The sequence below is a fragment of the Orbicella faveolata genome, unplaced genomic scaffold, assembly GCF_042242905.1.
Source record: "Orbicella faveolata isolate gen_17 unplaced genomic scaffold, um_ofav_v1 contig_1, whole genome shotgun sequence".
In the NCBI taxonomy this organism is placed as follows: domain Eukaryota; kingdom Metazoa; phylum Cnidaria; class Anthozoa; order Scleractinia; family Merulinidae; genus Orbicella; species Orbicella faveolata.
The window spans coordinates 6,931,599-6,954,976 of NW_028301536.1; the positions used below are offsets into that span (position 1 = coordinate 6,931,599).

The 23,378-nt window shown below is 39.7% G+C and overlaps 1 protein-coding gene across 1 annotated transcript; it reads right to left on the reverse strand.

The window, feature by feature from the left end:
- Positions 1 to 5,000: 5,000 nt before the first annotated feature.
- Positions 5,001 to 22,453, reverse strand: LOC110042355 (uncharacterized). Its single transcript, XM_089286987.1, has 8 exons — positions 22,127 to 22,453; positions 14,952 to 15,248; positions 13,856 to 14,227; positions 12,789 to 13,174; positions 10,616 to 11,900; positions 8,213 to 8,313; positions 7,033 to 7,443; positions 5,001 to 6,547 (listed from the first exon to the last, which is right to left on the reverse strand). Exons 1-7 carry the CDS (start codon positions 22,293 to 22,295, stop codon positions 7,204 to 7,206), a joined length of 2,850 nt encoding a protein of 949 aa, XP_089143113.1. The 5' UTR covers positions 22,296 to 22,453; the 3' UTR covers positions 5,001 to 6,547; positions 7,033 to 7,203.
- Positions 22,454 to 23,378: the final 925 nt, after the last annotated feature.

A 23,378-nucleotide genomic window follows, 5' to 3' on the forward strand; every position in this document is an offset into this window, starting at 1 on the left:
TCGTATGAAAGCTTGAGCAATTAAGGAGTTACAATGCTGGTAATATTTGAAAATTATTGGGTTGGAATATCTTTTGTAGTGTAAATCCTTAATCGCACTCGCATTCATTCGATGAACTATACTAATTTGTTTCATTTATATCGCGCGTAACGCAAATTAAATGCCTTTGCCAACTGATCCACTCGCTGAAGCTTTATTTTGTTCTTGTTGTTATTGCTTTTCTGTTCCAAAGGTCACTTTATAACTGGTTTCTTTATTTTTGTTCATGCTTTCAGCCGAAATACTTAGAATGTGTTAAACTTTTGTTTCATTTCAGGTTCTCGTTGCAATTATACTTCTGCCAGTAAAGCGTTCCTGTTCTCGCTTTACAACGTCAGAGGAAATAAACCCGTCAAGCTGGCCCAGTATCAAAATCAACAATACGCAATGTATGACTGCTCCAGTCACGGACCCACTTTTGGCGCTGGTATTGGGTATTATGACATCTACATATCGAGCAACGCTTTGAGCAACGGAGGATCTTATGCAGCGTGCGGTGCAACATACTCTGTACCCTCAGGATATTCAGCTGGACAATGCGTTTTTTTCACTGGAGGCCATTTTTTCACTGCTACTGACATTGAAGTGTTTTACGAAATAGGTGATTAAAAACAGAACATGTTAACTCCCTTTTTAATACCGTAATGATTCGATTCGGCGCCCCAATTCCAAAAAGCGTCCTGCCCACCCTCTTTAATTGTCCTTTTCCAATACACGCTCCTATTCCAAAATGAGTCACCATTGCGAAAGTGACATGAAAGACATTGACAGAGTAAACACTGATCGGACGAGTGAATAATGTAGTCTTCTTTCTCATCTGAACGTAATGTTGCCGAAGATATATTGAATTGGACTTATGCGAGCACCTCTTGTTACAGTTCTCAATGCAAGTCACGTTACCCGCTGTTGTTTATTTAAATGCCAAAATCCCATTCCAATATTTATGTCATAAAAAGAAATAAGCGCCCTCTCTTGAGCTCCCAACAGGCGACCCGGCCCTAAATCGAATTGTTATGGTATTTGCTTTATGTAAGTTGTATTGTTACACCTCCCAACTCAAATACGTTTTCTGATTGGAGGAGAACGTGTCACGTGTCATGAGTCAAACTCACTGGCTCTGTAGGGCGAACAAGACTACTTACTCCGGCTACTCCTTAGGGAAACAACAACTTGAACTTTCGACTCGCACGTGAATCAGCTGCAGGTCGTGCACCTTGAAACCGCGGCAAATTCGTTTGTTAGCCGGCGTCAAGTAAATCAACTATTTTATTTAAAGATTGATTGATTGATTTATTTGCTTGTTTATTTATTTATTTTTAGTTTGGAGGTATAACAAAACACTTTAAGATGATTTCCAATCTCTCGAGAGTTTGTTTTTTTGTAAACATTTCGTAGTTATTTGCATGAAGTAATTTTTAAAGTTTCAAAACAACCGCCATTATGGATGCGAAGCGGTCGAAGCTTTATGCTTCGTTCTTTCTCATATCACATGATGAAACAACTTCGCAGCTGTAAAAATCAATGAAGCTGTTGTAAAAAGAAAAATTTTCCGTATAACCCCATACACTTATCATGCATGCAGAATGATTCATTATGTATGCGCTCTATTGTTTTTGAAGGCAAGAGCAACTCCAAGAGAAAAAAAACAAAAACAAAAACAAAACAAAAACAAACAAAACAAAACAAACAAACCTCAATTGAAAGGTTACGGCTTTTCGCAAATACGAGACCACACAACCGAGGTAAGGAAATGGTTTATTGCACTGGATTTTCTTCAATTTACAGAATCAAAATACTCGCTGACCTTAACAACATTTTATAGCTAAACGCAAGCCGCCTTTGCCTAGGCCTAAATCACTATTTTTAAAGTATTTTTAAACTGGCGCAGAGGCCTAATTCGCTGTTTTGTAAAGCAGTTTACGTTTGCGTTCAATCTAAAGGTTATTGAAAGCCAATAAGTCTCAAAGGAGTTCTATTGTTTCGGCTATTGTTTAGTTAAACAAAGAACTGTATGCATGATTAATGTATGGGGTTATACGGAAATCTTGCCAAAAAGAATTTGAAAAGCCTCTAAGATAAGGTATGTGGCTCGTAACGAATAACATCGATTCGCATTCCATCGAGCGAGCCTTATAAATGTTCATAAACATCAGGGTGCTGAGACTGCGCAGTACAGATTGGGAATCATCTTTAATAACTTGCCCCACGGGAGTGTTTTTCCCCTCGACCCTCAATGCTCCCCTCGGCTTGGCCTCGAAAAACATTGAGGGTCTCGGGGAAACAAAACTCACTGTTTCCCTTGGGGCCAATCATTACGTGCTCATTACTACGCCAAGCGATTGGCTTAAGAAACTCACGCCACTTTGTCATCCAATAAGAAGTTAAAGCAAAACCAATCGCGAATGATTGTCAAGCATTTTCTCGCGCTTTACTTCGAGTTTTGATTGGCTCAATGGATTTTTTGTGCCTTTTGGTTTTGCTTTTACAAAACTCAATAGCGTCGCACACAGTTTCTAAAAATAGATTTCATCACCAGAGACCCCCCACACGACTCAGACAAGAATTACAGTCCGGTAGAAGGTTTTGTATGGGCGCGATGTATTCTAAACCAGAAAATCAGGCAAAAAAGGAAGGATAGGTGGTCTAGGTTCTTGCTTAGCTTAAATAATATTAGAAAGCAGACACTGCTGCCGTAGGTAATGTTTATTATTATTATTATTATTATTATTATTATTATTATTATTATTCCAAGGTACATTTTGGGAGTTTTCTCTAACATTTTGAGTTAGAGAGGCCATCAGCGTGTGAAATTACTTTCTGAGTATTGCGCTGAAGTGCTCGTTGTTCCATACGTCGCTTTCATAGAAGTAGCGCAGAAATGGTTTGTTTGTCTGAGTCACACCGGGGGCTAAATGTTCGTGATGTCATTTGTGCGCGACGCTCAAAGTTCCTAATATTAGTTGGAGTTAGTCGTTCCGTTAACACTATTGGATCACATGTTAAAGTTAGACCTACATGAAAAGCGCGGCTCAATAGCTTTCGTCTGAATGCTCATACACTAGTATTTGATCCGAAGTTAATAGCTGGAACCATCTTGTACAACAAAATAATATCACATGAAAGTACTGATCATTTGTCTTCGTCAGAATGGCCTCACACTAGTATTCGATCCAAACCCACCCTGCACAATTTTAAAACATGATAAACAGTACCATATGAACGTATTGCTCAATTCAATAGCTTTCGATTTGAATGGTCACACACTAGGATTTCATTCACAGACTTAAACGTTAGAACCACCTTGTACAGCACAACTAACAGTACGACATGAAAGTAATAATGCTCAATAGCTTTCATTTGAATCACAAAAGGCCCGTTTATTCCGCAAATTTAAGAGTTAAAACCATCTTGTAAAGTATAATAAACAACTGTACCACATGAATATACTACTCAACAGCTTGCAAATGCTAGGCTTTCATTCAAAGATTAATTTTATATGTGAAACTTTGCAAAGTTAATGGGCGATTCCCCATATGAGACGTGTCTGGAGTGAATCATGGTCGTTGTATTCATGAAGACAATTATCCAGTCCAAGATGATGAATTCAAGATTCCATGCAGGCTTATCTCATGGAGGGAATTGGCCATTTTGTGTAAGCCCTTAGTCTTGAAGTAAGACCCCTCGAGTTACTTTGGCTGCTTAAAGTAATATAACAGCAGAGTTGAAGAACTCAAACAGAGTAGAAACGTTTTCATACAAAATGAAATGTCTTTTAGAATAGTATCAAAACTATCTAATTCATCGTTGGTTTTTGGTCTGATCTCTGATAAATGTAACGTATCAATTCCATGCAAACTGAGATATTCCCTGTAGAAGACGAAAAAAACTGTTACAGGTTTAATAACAAAAAGTGCAAGTTGTGGTATCTTGGCCGACGATAAGGAAGTTGAATGTGAAAGCCGATCATTCTTTTGTTTGAGTTCAAATTCGACCAAAACTTCCGCTTTTAAGTTCTGAAAATTCCAGTTGCGAATGGACCGAATGGCCAACAACATTTTCCCGAATTTTTGGAGAAGAGAAAAACCTCGGTCAACAGATACACTCCGAGGCTCCGTTTCTAAAGCTCTGTAATTTATGGTTGAATAGAAAACGATAGTTCGTGTATCTAGCCATAAGTGGTAAATATGATCAGTGCCATGAAAATACTATTTGTTGCATTTATTGTTCTTATTTACAAAGGTTTCGCATTTAATGAGGGACCAGTAGAGGTTTTGCGAGATGCGGAATGAGAGTAAAGATTAAGGCAGGATATCGAATGGCAATATTTTTTATGGAGGGATGCGGGATAAAAATATTTCGGTGGGAACGGCATTTGTTCATCTTGACAGACGGGATGCGAAGACGCGCGGGATGCGGGATGAAAAACGGAAAATCACACATTGTGGACGTCAAAGATATATATTCCGACTCCGGATTGAGCTGAAAATGGTGGCGGAATGCGGAATTGAAAAAGCCTATGTAGGACCCTCCTTACCGAAGCAGCCCAGATCTGCGATTCCAAGGTCGTCCACAGGAATACAATAATGTATGGCTTTGCAGATGTTACGCTGAAAAAAAGGGGAAAAAAACGTTCACCAAGTGCGCCAAATCTTTTCTGGTGATCTGCACGATCCAGCACGACATGCAGATCATTTGCGAACCGGCTTCACATGATCCGACGCCAGTCAACGACCCATTTGGCAAATCGCTCGTATTTTGCCCAAAGATACCCTTAGGTGGCCTTATTCTAAAAATCATATTTAAATGTTCCAGCGAATTTTTATTTTCTAGAAATTGGCAAAAATTTGAAAGCGAGGTCGAAGTACAGTTCTTCGTGTAATAAAATAACCGAAATAAGGTGCGAAAACGAAGTGTTTTTTAAGTCTTAAAATAAATTCAATTGACTTCAAACTTCACACAAATGTGGAACAACCATTCTAATTTATTTTTCGTTTTAAACTAATCTCAGATATGTTGATATAGTGGTTTTCCGAACCATTTTAAAAACACCTCTGAAGTGTGTTAAAAATAACGGCAAAATATAGGTCATGTTTAACAGCATAAAAATGCATCTGGTACCTCAATTTTCGATTATTTTACTTTACAGCCTTAAGAGATCATTATTAAACATATACCATGCCAAGTTTCATGCTCGAACTCGCAGAACTTCCCTTTGAGAAAAACGAAAACCTATGACAATGTGTTGGGCGCAAATAACAATATTTGTACACGAACAAGAGACAAACCAATTTCAAATAAAAGGCTATCATTAATTGAAATCCCGTCAATTCACTGCTGTCAGTAGAAACACAATGTTCACTATATAAAAACTGTTTTTAGACGTTTTCAAAACAGTGCGCTTTAACTTTGTTTAATTTCCTGTCCGCCGTCATGTCTAGTTTGTCATCGGGGGAACAACACCATCAATGGTTGTCATTATAAACGCAAGAGATTTCCTAGACTGCGAGCAGTCTCTCTTTTGCTCGGAACCTTAATTAATGTTCTCGATTCACCAAAACGCTTCGAGTTCGTTAAGGCACAATAAGGGTCAACTTGGAATGCTGTTTAGCATTAACTGGGGATGTTAAACGACTTTAAATTAATCAAGTTGAAATATGCTGAAGCAAATAATTCGGTAAGCAGCCGATCTTGGTTTAAGTGCAAGAAGTCGAGAGGTTAATCCGGCAATGTATTACCGGTGCAACAACAAAATCAAACCGAAGTCATCATAACAAAATAATGAAAAGCCCCATAAAACAAAACTCCCGCGATGCACGACCCTGTACAACATCATCGTCGTCGTCGTCGCCGTCGCCGTCGTCGTCGTCGTCGCCGTCGCCGTCGTCGTCGTCGTCGTCATCACAATCGTCATCATTTATTGTAATTATCATTATGTCAAGAAACTTAGTATTCAACGAGAAGTACATATTAAATTTCGGTGAATTGCTTCAAATTGCTTCTTCTTGTCATCGAAATTCTTGGACACGCAAGGAAATATACTAACTCTTGTTACGCTAACATTCTGCAAAAAATACATAATTTTCCGCCCAAGAGACATTTTGCTATCAGAAGTGGTTTTTAGTTCAATTATTAACTTTTCGGGGACAGATACTTAAGATCGATAGCAGGGAAATGCATTCTACGGCATAAAATCAAAAGTCGGGCCAGCATTTGGCCCTACATCCGGGTCTCCAGCGTCGTCAATAGGCGTGCGCACTAAGTTCCTCAAGTGTAGGTCAACAGAATACATTAACCCAAGAGCATCTTTCAATGTGTCAGGGTGGCCATTAAACACGTTCTCCAGTGATTTCAATAGTTTGGTGTAGATCATGTTAAACCTTTCTGCCTGCTTATGGGCCTTGGAGCCCTCTACGTATTTTGACATCCGGGGATTGGGAACCATCGGCCAAACTCCATCAGGATCGAAGGGAATCCGGGTACCATTGAAGTAGTATGTGCCATTGCACAGCTGAAGTGAAGACAGTGTGATGTTAATAAAGCTATGGAAAAACACTAATAAAAAAAAAATCCTGCCAAAATTTAAGCTGCTACGTGTGAGAAAAACAAATCTTCAAAAGCAAAGCAAGCCAAATAAACGAACGAAAAAAACAAACAAACAAACAAACAAACAAATTTGAGCCTACGTTTAGGAAAATAAAAAGAAAGTCGGATTTTAAATACACGTTCATGCATTTTTTTCCATCGACTAAACTGAATAAAAAATATGAAGTTTGTTTGAGATGTGATTCATCTTAAGGAAAATACTTCAAAATTTTAAAGCTGCCTTAATTAGTGAGAGATTATTGCGTCCTGAGGCATAGTACGCTCATGATGTACATTTCCTTGGAGAAATAAAACAAAATACTTCGTTGACTATTGTGGCGAAAATGTGGTGAAATAGGAACAAACACAGTCATTTCTTGAACATTTACCTACTCATAAGAAGCATCATACCTTTGTGTAATCTACCACAGTTTTGTCACCACTGTCGTCTGTTGGCAGCACCGTCTCCACAACTTCAATTTCGTGCTTCTCAGCAACGGAGTAGAATAGGAAGTAATGGGACAAGTACTTTTCACTCCCTGAATCCCAGGCAACGGGGTTACAAGGAGAGCTACCTTCACCTTAATCAATGATGTCCTGGATGGCTTCCACGGCTGTAAAGTAGTCATAAACCTTAATGGTATGTCCGTGTACAGACCATTCACTGAAGTCAACCTGTCGGCCCCTGTCTCCGGTGAATATACTGTTGTTTCTCCCGCAATCAGTGAGATAACCGAGGGCATTCAAAATGTGATTGTAAAATCCGCCTATTGTGTTGTGATGCTTGACAATTTTTATGTCGTCGCCTGGAAAATAACCGTGCTAAAATAGACACAAAAACAAACAAACAGAAGTTTCTATGATTTTCTGATCAGAAAAAGAAATGTACTTCATTTTGATTCGCATGCTAAACTACTAAACACGGCACCCCTTTATTTCCATATTTCCTAGTTTGTGTGTGTTATGCTCGACTTCTAACTTTTGTCTTTTTTTCCCACGTGTTGAATTTCTAGCCATTCACTTTAAGTATAAACTTTCAACTATTGTTTTTTTTAATTGCCTTTTTTGTAAATGTCTAGCGAGTTATTCGTTCTTTAAGCTTCTATTTAATTTTTGGCAGTATGAACACTCTTCATGTTTGAATTTGTTAAACTACTGCTTTATCTACCAAGAATGTAACTCAAACGTAAGTGAACAAGTGGTTAAGTGACTAAATTGTAATGCATGCATTCGTCCTTCCTGGGAAGAAATTTTCCTCCCATCTTCGTGCAAGGAGAGTAGTACTTTGTTTTAATTTCAACCTATTGTATAGAGCTTGGAAAAGGACGTAAAAGAACCTACAGACTGATTGAAAAGAGTGGGCAACGTAGTTTCCGGTGCTGTGGTATATCTGCCCTCACACACACTTCAGGGTTGGGTGGAGGCTGGGCGATGGGCTGACCACCTGTCTCCAAGAGTTTCTGTTGGTCTTGGAAAATTCCTAGAAGGTCCTATGCGCTACTTAGCGCAGATAAAGGGGCGTGGAGCACAAAATCCCCCACAACCTAACGCTGTTAATATCATGCAAGAATTCCCCCTTGGTTGTAGTTACCTTTTCGCTGTTTTGCTTGTTTGCTTCTTCCTCGATGTCCCCAAGGTTGCTCAGCGGGGAAACCATCCGACGAATGTTTTGCAGTTGGTTTAGTCTGAAATCTTTAAACCAGAATAATAGTACCGCTTAGTCTGGATTTGTTTAAACCTATTATTATTAATGGCATATCGGTAGACACTGATTTGAGTTCCTTCTTCTCTTTTATCAAAATAATTCACCGTGCAATTATGTATTACTGTTCATTGTACGCACCATAGTATGTGGTGCAACAACTGTGTGACACTCGCAAGGTGTCTGATGTCACTCGACCCATGTGAATTGGATGGAGAAGTTTTTCAAACTACAGTGAAATTGTTCATTTAATAATATATAGATTTAGAAGAGAGCGGAGTTCCTGATTGCAATAACTGACCATAAAGGAAAAAGAGAATTATTTTTTCTTGGATCAGAAACTCAGAAAATGATCAGTTGTGAGCATTTAATAGTTCATCGTGTGGTTTTGGTATTTTTTTCCCGATAAATTTTAACAAACTATACCCAATAAGCCTAACCAAGATTATATAAATTACGTACGCAATATATTAAGGACTTAATTTCCAAGAAAATATTGTGCAAGGAATATGTCAGAAGAAAAGTCAAGAACGCGCCAGGGGTTACTTTACGCCGAAATTCTGCCTTTCCGAGTACTCCCTCCTTCTCCCCCAGAGAAATAACCTGACTTGAGCCCACGATCCAATCGGAAAACCAGTAACTGCTCAGCGGTCAACTTCAAAATACATGCAACCTCGATGAGCTCTAAGCCTAAGCCCGCGATACGGTCACGTGATACTCGTCAGCGGATTGCTTGTTGTGACAGCTGTCAATTAACAATAGCTTGGATACCCAAAAATCAAAGATGTAGCCATGGTAATGGTGCTACTCTCTTAGTTTTCAAAGTAATGGCGTGCGGACGTACGGACAACACAGCGGCCAAACGTCTGCGCATGTGCGAGCAATCGAGCAACTAAAAGGCGGCCAAAATATTTTCATGACATTGTTCTTTTCGTGGGTCATCGGCATCCTATAAATGACATTTTCCTCGTTACTTATATATTTGTTTATGTTTTAGCCTGTACAACGAGAGCTAACAGAAATAAGAGTTAAAAATTGTTCTACCTTCTACTTGTTGCAGGTCTCTTCTTTTCCGCGGTATGTATTTTCCGTGTTCCTTGAATTTTGTAGTTTAGAAAAGATTTTCCCACCTGGTCAAAGACCAGGTACAGGCGGCTTGGAATCGGTATTTTGGCCAGCTATGCCCCCATGACGATGGGCATGAGCATTGTTTGTCGTTTCGATTCATCTCGCTCCTGCCTGTGCTTCAGACAACTCCAGGATCCGGAAGGAATCCCCACAGTCCTTACCAAAATTTTTCCAGCTCGTCTGAGCAAAGCCGAATCACTGCAATTGTCTTTTTCTTCTCCCATTTTTCCTTCTTTTACACACCGTTTGTCGCCCGTTTCCGGCGTCACGCATCGTATGATTAATAAAAACAAATAAAAATATACTACGCCGTCGGCTCGTAGCATGACACGGGTTTTCAAGACTTATAAGCGTTTTTGGTAAAGCTCAAAACAAAATGGTAAATCAACAGAATACCGGTAACTTAGTAGACTTTGTGTCTGAAAAGTCTCAAGTTTTCCTTTTACCTGCTTTCTTTTCCTTTTAGAGATTTCTATGAACTTTTCAACTTTTTTTCGTAAGTTTTGCGTGACACCGGTTGTTTCCCATGTTTTCCTTCAAATTTTTGCGCGGGAAATTGGCGCGCGGCTGCCAAAATATGTACCCATTTGCACGTGCCCGACGTTTGACCGCTGTGTTCGTACGGACGGACGTACGGACAGTCACGTGACAACCACAATTTTTCAGATCGATGGGTTACCACATTTTCTAAGGTATGGGGCTCCGCTCGCGCGCCTTCGGCGCGCAGGAGCTCCGCTAATACATTACCGCAACTCCATTTTGCACACTTTGGGTACCTCTCAAGTACAGGACCTCATTCACAGCTATGACATCTTGCAGTTACCTTGACAAACGCCTTCAACGTAATTATTTTCATTTTTTCGTTTTTATTTTTATCCTAGAATACTGCTGCTTCAGTTTCAACTCCTTACTTCCTGAGCTCAGGAAACTTTTAGACTGCCAGACTGATTTAGTCTGATTTAGTGGATAGTCGACTTAACCGTACAGATTTTACTCTTGGTATGAACATTGAAAGCTTTGTCCAATCTTAAAAAGCTCCAGTCGAGGAATAGAGCTCGACGCGACTACATACCACGCAATAAAGATGAAATTAAACATATGAAGTGGATCTGAGCCGAGCATAACCGAGGCATAAATAGAGCAACAAACGATTTACATACTAACCCTCAAGAAATTGCTCCCTAGAGAATGAAGTGAAGCATGAGGAAGATGGGTCGTCATCAATCAGTGGATCCGTGATGATCTCCATGTGCATTGAAGGTACACAGTGTGTTCCCTTTTCAAACTTGTGGCAGTGTTCCTTCTCTCCCGTGTTTTTGTGTCGATGCATGAATGAAAATGTGTGTTTGAAACTTGATATTCGTTTTTGCTCCAGTTCCGGCTGCTCGATTTTCATAAAAATGTTCCTGATAAGACCAAGCGAGAGCTTTTCAATGGGGACAATAAGTCCAGGCTGTACTCCACCTGGGAGACGGGAGGGATAATGTGGAATGAAGTCCTTTGAATACAGAGATGGTTTGCCTCCAACAGCGTTAAGGATGTTAGCAACAAAGGCCATATGCATCATCTCTTGAATAATTATTGCCTTCATCACCCTTTGGATTTCAAGGTTATAGCTGTATTTGATAGATGCCAAAGCAGTTAAGTACGTGGGGATGGTTGAATGCTCCAATTCTAAAGCAGTCTGCAGGTCCTTTCGGAGATTTTCAACCGAGTAAAAGTTCTTTGGCTCACCAATAGGTGGCTTTTCTTTGGACAGCCATTCGACAATAACCTGTCGTTTGGAAGCTGAGAGGTCGCGTGTCACGGGCATATGATTTGGATGAGACATAGGCAGTTCCAAGCTCATTTTAATGGTCTTCCTGCGTTCCACAACTTCGTAATAATTTCCTAAGTCTACAAAGTTTTGAGTCATGACCGGATACAAGTTGGCGTATTGCTTGAATATGGGAAATACATCATCCAACCAAGTTGGCTCTACCCCCTTGAGCGTGTATTGGTCCCATACAAGAATAACAAAAAGCGAGTTAAGTAGCATCAAAGGGTTGGTTTCACACATGCTTGAGCAACTCTTGTCCTGACTTACTACTGAGTAGAAAAATGGGTAAATCTGTCCATCGATAAAACTCCTGTTATTTTTAGGATCTTTAGCTTGAATATCAAGCAATGCAACTCCGTTTTCATCTGTGATTAAATCTGGTGGATCAGGTAAGGGGGGTTGGCCAACCTTAGGTTCGTCTGAGAATATGCTGTCACAGCTACAAGGTTCTACTCTGACGCGCTCTCCACGAAGAGGCTTTCCAAACTTTGTGGCAAGTAGCTGAACAGGAGCTATTTCACCAGGATTCTTACGAAATGTCCATTTGTTGAATGGATGGATATCAATGCCATCTTTCTCCTCCGCGAGCAGTATTCTTTCACATTTGAGGACAGGCAAAATTCCGGATGCCTAGAAACCAACAATGGGGGACAAAACTCTTAGTACAATTAACACGATATGCGTTAATTTCTTCCCCTTTCCCCCTCACCCCCAAGCAATGTTGTAGTTTGTGTAGCCCTGTACACTTTAGCCTGTCCTGAAAGTGTTTCTCCATCCCAACATTATTTGGAAGGGGGAGGGGAGGGCCATTCCCGGTATCCACGTGGTTAGAGAAGTGTATATTATGCTACATCTGATTATTTGATAAGTTAAGGATGTGAAAGTAAGGTTTTCTATAACTGTTCCAAGGATTTTTGTCCTCCATTGAAGGTGCCTTGTATTAGAGAAATACACGTGAGACATGAAAAAGTTTACTTCGGTGGTGCGCATGGTTAAATTACAACATAACACGCTCTTAGTACGTTTCACATTTAGCTTTAACAGATTTTGACAATTATTCCATAGATTCCACTTGGAAACAGTCGTGGACAGCATGAGCAAAAATGTGCCTTCCAAACATTTATCGATAATTTAGAATTTATCCTGCGAAATCGCGCAGAATAGTGTCTAATACTTGGCTAAAATCAGGGGATATTTCGTAAACTTGCACGACAATTGTTTTAGTTTTGAACGCATGGATATCAAAGTACAGTTTATTGAGTGTTTTGCTGAATAACCGGAAAACATACCATTTTTCTCCCGGAAACTCGAAATTGCCTGTATCGCAACATATCAGTTGTGTACATACGGTGACAAATACTGAGTGCATGCACCATGCCATGACTATATTTGGACAGTGTTACAAGGTGTGCAATAATAAGTTGTAATCATTTATTGCGCTTTTGCTACTCACGTCGATGTTGAGAAAATAATGAAAACCGTGTACATGAAATAAAATGATGCATACTGATCATGTACCTCAACAACAACCAGAGGGTGGTTGCTCAATGTTTCCATCTCGTTATCTGTAAGAGATCCTAAGGCCGGGAAGATCTGGATTCCAGCGGAATTTTCGTACCAGTGGAGATACTTGTCATAGACCATACCAAGCCAGAGCAGATCATCAGAACACGTCAGCGATGGATTTTCATTTAAAGGTAAAGCAACAAGGAGACCCTCAAAAATATTGGTAGCTATGGTTCCATTTTCGTATATTGGTAAACTGTTGCCAAAGTCAACAAAAACTTTCCTGTGATGTTGATCGACGTAAAAAGGCGTATCCTGAAGATGACTCACCAGTGACTTCATCATGCGGCCATGAGTAAAGAACGGTGGGGATTTCCGCCCTATCAAACCAATTGTACCTGAAAGTAATGCCAAAATATTTCTTCAGACAGTGCTTGACAAATGATGTAAACGTATTCGCAATAAGAGGGAGTGTGATGGCATATTAACAGTGATGAATAAATGAAAGATGTATTTTCCTACGTTATACGTTTGAAGAGTTCTTCAAACGGGAGTCAAACCTATGGCCTCTCGAGTACTATTTGAATGCTCTACCCAGGAGCTCCACGAGACTCGTGGGAGTTTAAGCCATTAAACTAGGATCTGAATGTCGATTGGTGGCAATTATTGACAAAGAGAGACAACATGATGGTATATTTCAAGCGTGGAATGTTTCAAGAGTTCAAGGCGCTTGAAGGAGAGACACATGAAAAAACATCGACGAAGCTTGTCAATAAAAATAACATTAATGAATTATAAATGTCAAGGATCTTAAAAAGGATAAGATCATAAACAGTAAGAGATGAAGAGGCAAAGATATATGCGATAAAAATGCTTCTCTAGAAGGAAAGAAAAGTTAAGAGTTCAGTTTTAAAACAAACACAGAGGAACTGCGCCTAACGTCAGATGGCAGACCATTCTGTATCCCCGGTATTGGCACGGAGAAAGATCTTTCCATAAATTTTAAGTTTAAGGCTCTCTTCTTGTGGGGGTACTGAGACGAGCAGCTGCATTTTCGGACGTTTAGGATAATACTCTACCTGTAATTCGTCCTGTAGTAAAATTGTTTTTCTCATAATTCGCCTGGTACATGTCCACGTTAAATCGTATGGACAATTTGTCGCTGGTTATGTTGAAATTGGTCATTGCCTTTTGGAGCTGTTTGATGAATGGCGAACCATTTCCATTATCTATCCATCGAATATTTGACAAAACTGATTGGTAAGCTGCCCCGAGGGTAGAATCTCCTCCTCTGTTTTTTATCATCTTTTTCCACATGTACTGAAAGGGGACCGGCATATAATCAGCCGAAAACAGGTTCCCAATTCGAATCCTCCAGCCCCAAATCTCAGAGAAAGTTTGGGCCTCGGTGTCCAAGTCGACCATCTTTGCCCACGTTCCGTTGCCACCGTCTACAAATAATAACGATAATTGAAATTTCAGTAAGGCCAACAATTATCGAAAATTTTACTTGAAAAGGCTTCGCCATCAACGAACTTGTATCTCTTTTAAAAGACATTTCATTTTTTGCTGTAATCCTTCTTTTTCCTCCGTTCTCCTATTCAATATTGAATATTTTACGGACCATAATGCATTACACATCTTTCTTAACTTTGAACTCAACTTTCCAAATGTAGGCTTGGTCTTTTCCGTCTCCCCTGCCTATAATTAATTAACGCAGGCTAAGACGAGATTGATTTTTCTATTTTCTAGTCTAAAAAGAATGTTAGTAGAAGTTCGTCGTCGCCCATACAAAAATGTCAGTTTCCGGATGTTTTGAATGGTTGCTGAAACCGTTCTACCCATGGGTAAGAGTGCTTTTAGAATAGGGATTCTTTTATAACAACCTCCATTTGTCTTTTGTTTAGGAAATTGCACTATAGATCTCTAAGACATTCAATCAAATGTCTCTAATATAATCCGGACTTTCCGTTGTGATACCCAGGCCATTTATTAATTCTCTCGATGTCGTGATGGTTCAATACAATCAACTTGAAGATAACTTAGATAATTCGGTGAGTCTGTCAAACAGCAGACACTAAAATGTTAACATTGTTATCATCATAATCAATCATATCGTTGCAATAATATTTATTTAAAACATTTTATCTCAATAGGCTTTACAGTCCATATCACCTCGTATCTTTGCCCCCATGAGTGGTTCGGATTCCTTATCACCCTCATCTTCTCCCACACAGTGTCCATTGGCATAGCACACATGACTCACTGAGCCAGTCACGCTCCATTCGCCGCTGCCTTTTGGGTTCCAGTTTCCTGGGCCTTGCAACAGGTCTGCCGCGACAAAGTTTTCGGTGTCGTAGCGGGAGGGGTCGTTATTTACGGTTGATACATCAGAACGAAAAGTGCCACTGAAGTGGAAGTGTGGCCAGAGTAGGTAGTTCATGTAAGGATCATTAGGAAGTGCTTCATCAGCTGTGAAAGAACAACATGGTGCGCAAAGGATTTTTTTTTTCTTTTTTTTTTTTTCTTTTTATATTTCTATTTATTCAACGTATTACATGAAACTCATCTAGCACTTATACAACAAATTAATAGGACTTACATTACTTACAAACCAGGTTGATATATAAAAAGCGGAACAAAAACGCAAAAAAGAAAAGAAAGGAGGGCTCATAATCAATGCAATCTAGTGGAGTCGGAGAACAATGTTCAATTTTCCACTGAATTTCAATTTTACTTTGCAGTTCCTTAATGTTAGGTATCTTTAAAAGTGTCTTGGATGCATATAAATATTGCTTTGTACATAATGCGAGAAGGTCTAGTCTGCGTTTTTGGCCCACGGTTAATTTACATTTTGGCCCCATGAGGTGAAAAAGGAATTGCTCAGTCGAGGGAAAAACATTTAAATTGCTAATATCATTAAACCAATCCAAGTTGCAGTTATAGATTGACACCGTTACAGGGCACTCCCCAAACTATAACGTTACAGCACAAGGAAAATTACATCATGATCTCCAATCAGATTTTGCCAAAACCCTAGAAGCACACCGAACTTGAACAGAATGTAATGAAAACCGATTTTTGCCACAGTAACATCAACTGATTTTACTGTTGGCTGACCTACTACTATACACCAAAATGTTTTCATGCAGACTAAGTTTCAAAAACGCCACTAGGTTTGGTTGCGTTTACCTTCATAAACCTTCAAAGTCCAAACGGGCTGAATCCCCCGACCCCACCCTCCTGGCCGGTCTGGATAGGGAAAGATTCTTGTCACAATGATTGCATTTATTTTCAGTCACAATTGTTCAAAATCTTTTTACTGTTGGTTCATAGCTTTTGCTTCTCCAAGGGAACCTAAGATAAAACCCGACAGGTGGGTGATTCAGTCCCCACCCTAAAGAAAGGTGGCATTCAACCCAAGCTACTCCCCCCCCCCCCCTTCCGTCGTCGCAACCATCCCCTCACAACAAGGACTTTGCTTTTCTGTTAATTTCAAGAACTCAATAATAAACGGTACAGGAAAGTGGGCTCTCTGGTTTTCTCATTTAAAGAATTTTACAGTCACGCTTTGTCACACATGCATAGCTAAATCTAACAGACATTGAACACTCGTCAGCATTGTAAACAACCAGAAGGCCGTTAAATCTAGAAGCAAATATATTGTTGAAAACTCGATGAAAAACTTCATCGCCAACTATTGAAGGTCTCATTTCTTTTCTTTTCTTTTCTTTTCTTTTCCAGAGGGGGGCGAGTAGGTCTTCGGATCGACGGATTTGGCCTTAAAAAGCGCACAAATTGTGGATTTTTGCGGCAAATCGAGCGGATTCGCGGATTTTGAAAACACAGTGGATCGTGGATCGGCTTTGAATTTTGGCGCGGATTCCGGATTGTGCCTGTCTTGATGTTCAGATCTTGGGTCCTAAACGAAATTTGCATCATAGATCTTTCTTCAGCCTTGGTCGGTATCTTAGTGAGTTCATCCAAATTATTTCTTTTTTGCGAACGAAGCTCATTTTAAAATCAGGTGTGAGACTGTTACTGGAATTGTACTGTGTTATTGTCATCAAGCATGTTGCCTTCTTTACTATTTGCGTAAAATTAACAATGGCAATCACATTTACCAGTTTACCTTTGAACTTTTACACATCTGTTTCCGGATGTGGTTATGGTTTCGGATTTGAACAAAAAATATCGGCGGATCGACGGATTTGGCAAAAAAAGGGCACCGATCGGCGGATTTGGACACCCCACAAAAAAAAGTATCACAATCCGTCTCAACACCTTTGCGCCTTAATTCCTAATATCTAAGTGCCTTCGACAGCAAGACCTATTTTGGAAATCATTTTTCCTGAGCAAACACCTCCCCAAACGTCCGGAAATCCGCCCTTATTCCTCTATCTGTTGCTACTCGAACCTTTGGGTCAAGAAATTGCTTTTCAAAAGCTTCGCGTAGCAGGATTAGGGCTGCTATTACAGTAACGAATAGCACCACTGACGTAAAGGAATTCATTTCGGTTCATTGGGGTTCCACTCCTCCCGATTTGATCCAGATCAAACTATAGCAACGATCAAATATAACGTGGAATGATAATTCGGTCACGGGACTAAACCTCTAAATTCCGCGCATTCGCAGACAAACAAAGTCAGGCGGATTAGCCCCACTTATTATATGGCTTTGGCTTGTGGCCGATATAACGCGCGCTCTGATTGGCTAAGAGCGAGATCTGAGCGGTCATTATGCAGCCGTAATGCCCACGGGCCGATTACGGATTATGCAAATTAGGAAGAGCCCTGCTCGGAAAATTCAAGCGCATTGAAGCGATGAAAGCCGATTAAAAACAGTAAGAAAAGTAAATTTAATTCCGAGTAGCTCAAAGTTTAGGGATTTTTCCTTAATAAAATATGTATAGAAGTCCTTTTTGACTTACCGGTAACCTTGGCGGGTACTAGTGAAAAACAATCAAGGTTTGCCGAGTGTTGAGTAAAGCTAAAATCGCTAAGTGAAAAACACCATCGGCAGATGTGTCACGTATACTGAGCAGAACACCACGAAGAAACTTATAAGTTATCATCTTAGTCACAACAATTACCGAAATATTGAGCTCCGTTTCAGTTCTCATCAAATAGATTCCCTCGCTTTAACACAAGCAAGTGTAAATCAGCTTCCAGGATCATCAGATGTAAACAATCGGGCGGTTTCTGTCGGTAGCAATGTTTCTGATACCTGCAGGAAGTTTTAGACGCTCACAAGGCTTCAAAAGTTCATTCATAAGTCCCAGAATGAAGAAGGCCAAGATATGTTGTCGAAAGCGAATGCGAAGATCGAGTCATTCGGAGCAGTGCATTCTGAAGCGTTCGTATTTTCTTTCACCGAAAGACCCCGCCGTTGGTTTGGACTATTTTGTAGCACTTTCTGTCGCAGTTCTATATGCGTTGACGTTTCGCCACAAAAGTTGGAAAAACTCCCTCATCAAGTTGTGGCACCACGATACTAAAATACCTTTTTGAGGGCTGTGACAATCATTTTTCTCGTAAAGAAATAAACTGGTAAAGTTCATTGACTGTGTAGTTTTGCCCTGGGTTTGAGACGATGAATGAATCGGTAAACGCGCGTATCGTCGGATGTAAATTGACAACTTCCGCTCGAATAATTTTTTTTTCTTTAATTCGTGAGCCATATAATAAACAACTTAATAACCGAGAGTGAGGTCGTTACGGGAAAATCTCAAACCTCGGCTTACCGTATTGACCGAGCGATAGCGAGGTCAATACGGCAAGACCTCAGTTTGAGATTTTCCCGTAACGACCTCACTCTCGGTTATTAAGTAGTTAGTATGCACCATTTAAATTTGCTATACTAGTAATAATAAAAACTGAGAAAGTGCGTTCGAAGTGATGCAAGTAAAATTAATTTACAAGCTGTGGTTGCCTATCAGGTAACTCGCTGAGGTATCCCATTACAACTATATATAACTATCGACGATTCCGACCCCGTCCAGAATTCCGAGATCACAGTCAAAATTGGAGGGCAGGTAACTAACTAGCACGTTTTCTATAATGTTACAGCACAAGGCAACTATTATTGGAATAATAATTATTTAACTAGGTAATAACTATTTTACTAGACTTTTAAATGTTTTTGATGGTGACAATTTTCTTTCTTTTAAATTCAATTTGTCCTAAGTGTCGCCGTGTGAATATTTTCTTTGTCTGTACTTGTTAAGTTGATTAGTATATTTTAGATTGTATTTGTGTTATTTAGATTATTTGATTTGTAGTTTAGTCGGGTCAGGGAAGGGTTTTTTCGGGATATTTTTTCGGGGGGTGAGTGTGGGTGTATTAACCAAGTAGGGGACTTGTGTCCTATTGTTAAGCACCTGTACTTGTACGAATCCATAAATAAATAAATAAAAAATAAATAAATATCTCCAAACAGATTTTGTCAAACCCCAGAAGGGCACCTAACTTGACCAAAATGTAATCAAAACCGATGGTTGCTACGGTAATACCAGTTTCAATGCACGGTCAATATTGCGTAGCTGTCAAAATGTAATTACTTATGCTAAGGGAAGGCGAGCACAGGATACTTCACTTGTGTGTGTAGGCTACATGTCGTAAGTTGCCGTCTCGTAATTTTGATATTAAATTTGCTTGCTTGGTTACAACAGCCTGACCTATTACTGTGTATAAAATCAGGTTTGGCGGCTGAATCCCCCCACCCCATCCTCCTGGCCGGTCTGGATAGGTAAAGATACTTGTAACAGTGATTGCATTTATACGGAAGCCCCAAAGGGACATCCACTTCTTAAAAATGGTGGTTTTTTTTTGTAAATGGGAGTCTGCTTTTCGAAAATGGGAGTTTGTTTTTCGAAAATAGGAGTTAGTTTTACTAAAATGGGAGTTTGGTTTTCGAAAATGGGAGTTTGGTTTTCGAAAATGGGAGTTTGTTTTACGAAAATGGAAGTTTGTTTTTCGAAAATGGGAGTTCGTTTTTTCGAAAATGGGAATTTGCTTTACAAAAATGGGAGTTTGTTTTACGAAAATGGGAGTTTGTTTTTCGAAAATGGGAGTTTGTTTTTCGAAAATGGGAGTTTGTTTTTCGAAAATGGGAGTTTGTTTTTCGAAAATGGGAGTTTGCTTTTCGAAAACGGGAGTTTGTATTTCGAAAATGGGAGTTTGTTTTTCGAAAACGGGAGTTTGTATTTCGAAAATGGGAGCCTTGTTTTACGAAAATGGGAGTTCGTTTTTCGAAAATGGGAGTTTGTTTTACGCAAATGGGAGTTTGGTTTACGAAAATGTGAGTTTGTTTTTTCGAAAATGGGAGTTTGTTTTACGAAAATGGGAGTGATGATAAAAATGATTGACAGGCCAAACACGACTCCTATTGGTCAAGATAGAGCTAGCCAATGGCGTAATGTACTTTTCGATCCTGATTTGTTTGCGCGTAAACAGCTACATTTGAATCATGTGGTGCCAGAACGACCAAAGGAGGATTAGACATATACATCGAGCTTGAGAAACATAAGCTCGATCAGATAGCTGCAAAAAACATTAAAATGTCTCAAGATAAACGTATAGCTTTCTTGAAGTAAAGCTACGGTGTCTCCGAAGAAAAATGTACGAGGGCAAATATGATATCCATGATAACAATCTGTACTGACTACTGTACTTGCAAACAGTTTTAATCGCAGCCGGGCCAGGCGTCACAATATAGATTGCGAGTAAGCAACATGTTCACGGTAAATTTCGTATTTTGGTCCTTAAAAGCAAATACTTGGAGATTTAAAAACATAGCTTGCAATAGAAATGAGCCAAAACAATGTATAAACACATGGCAAATTACAGAGGTGTCAAACTCGACGAAGTGACATGCAGATAACAGCGGAAATCATGCAGACCTATGACCTATAAAAATTTGCCATAGCACGATCTAACGGCTCAACTCTACTTAAAATTCCTCCTTATAACACAACATGAAGTGCCCTTCATAAACACGAGGGAAGCGACCAAAACAAATCCGGGTCGAGTGACCGAACAGAGAACGGCAAATGTACAAATATCACGAACCGTAGAAGTCGTGAAGGCTAGTCAACCCTATTTTACACTGAAATGCCGTCAAAGACACACAAAACAACGAGGTCGAACTTCAAACAAATAAGGATTGAAAACGTTACATTACGCCATTGGCTAGCTCTATCTTGACCAATAGGAGTCGTGTTTGGCCTGTCAATCATTTTCATCATCAAAAAAACCCTCCCATTTTCGAGAAAACAAACTCCCATTTTCAAAAAACAAACTCCCATTTTCGAAAAACAAACTCGTATTTTCGCAAAACAAACTCTCATTTTCGAAAAACAAACTCTCATTTTCGAAAAACAAACTCCCATTTTCGCAAAACAAACCCCCATTTTCGCAAAACAAACTCCCATTTTCGTAAAACAAACTCCCATTTTTAAAAAAAACTAACTCTCATTTTTGTAAAACAAACTCTCATTTCCGAAAAACAAACTCCCATTTTTAAAAAAAACTAACTCTCATTTTTGTAAAACAAATTCTCATTTCCGAAAAACAAACTCCCATTTTAGAAAAAACAAACTCCCATTTTCGAAAAAACAAACTCCCATTTTCGTAAAACAAACTTGCATTTTCGTAAAACAAACTCGCATTTTCGAAAAACAAACTCCCATTTTCGAAAAAGCAAATTCTTCATCTCGAAAAACAAACTCCCATTTTTCATAAGTAGATGTCCCTTTGGGGCTTCCGTACATTTATTTTCAGTCACAGTTGTTCAAAATATTTTTACTATTGGTGCATATTTTATGCTTCTCCAAAGGGAACCAAAGATAAAACCCGACAGGTGGGTGCTTCAGTCCCCACCCTAAAGACAGGTTGCATTCGACCAAAACTAGCCTTACCCCCCCCCCCCCCCCGCCTCCACCCTCCGTCGTCGCAACCACCCGTACACAACAAGGAATTTTGTTTCCTTTTGTATAGGATAGTGGGCTCTCTGGTTTTGTCATTTTTAAAAGAATTTTACGGTCACGCTTTGTTAGACATGCACAGATATTGAACACTCGTGAGCATGCATTGTAAACAACCACAAGGCAGTTTAAAAATCTAGGAGCAAATGTATTGTTAAGAAGTCAATAAAAACCTTCATCGCCAATTGCAACTATTGAAGGTCGCAATCCTTTTCCTTTCCATGATTATTTCCAGCTTCCTCATACATTTCCGACATAACAAATTACGCCATTTTAATATATTTTGGATTGCAACACACAGATGTATCAAGATCCGTCTCAACACCTTCGACAGCAAGACCTATTTTGGAAATCATTTCCGCTCACCTCTTTCCTGAGTAAACACTTCCCCAGACGTCTGAAAATCTGCACTCTTTCCTCTGTCTGTTGCTACTCGAACCTTTGGGTCAAGAAATTGCTTTTCAAAGCCTTCGCGTGGCCGGATTGACGCTGCTATTACAGCAACGAATAGCACAGTTGAGGTAAAGGGGTTCATTTCGGCTCCAATGAAGTTGCGCTCCCTCTGGATCAAACAGTATAACGACGATCAAATGTAACGTTGAATGATAATTCGGTCACTAAATTCCGCGTACTCACAGACAACAAAGTGAAACAAAATACGACCAATCAACGATGCTCAGTCAGGCGGAATAACCTCACGTATGCAAACATTTATTGAGGGTGGCAAAGGGTTTTTGCGTGACGCGTGATCGCCGCAAAATTAGTGGCGTGATGCGTGATTGAGACCAAATTAGCCGTGTGACGCGAGACAGGACACCATAACGTGATGCGTGATTTGCTATTATACAAGTCCGTGATACGTGATTTACCAGTTAGATTTCCGTGATAAGTGAACGTTTTTTGAACTAGAAAGATATCATTCATTCAAAGTAAATAGTAAATAGAGTCTTAAAGAAGATAAATAATTCGTGGCAGACGCCACACCATTTTCTGGTCTTTTTCGTTCTTTTCTTATTACTTTGATCTTGGTGGATCTTCATGGTGCTATAGGTCCAAACAATTGTTACACAATAGGAATAAGTAAATTGAAATAGTTAAACTTTGCGCAAGGACTATGAGCTGCAGTGTTATTTTTGTCCATTTTGTCGACCGATCATTTTTAGCAGTGCATCTGACCATATCCGAATCCGGCTGTCGTATGAAAGGTCTGAAAGAATGTCGTCCAAAAGGGCCGAAGCGATAAGGGAGGGAACACAGACTTGATAGTGTGCCACCCAAAATATTACAGTTGTCGAGCCTCTTCTCGTTGAAATAAGAACGTCTCCATTATACGAGTTTACATCTCTGTGATATATAGGCTGAGCCAACAGCGGAGCCCTGCCAGAATCCAGTCGCACTCCCATTGACCGATCCTTTGATATATTTTTTTTCTGCGTGTTAAAAAATGGAATTTCTTACACAGGAATTTAGCGATGGCCCCTGGCCACATATGCCTCGAGTCACGTGGACAAGAGGCAAAAAAACGTATTCTGTCGTTTCTAACAAAAGACCGACAGAGAATGGGGGTTCTCAAGCAAACAAAAGGGTCACTTCCGCAATCCCCACCCCCTTCGAGAGT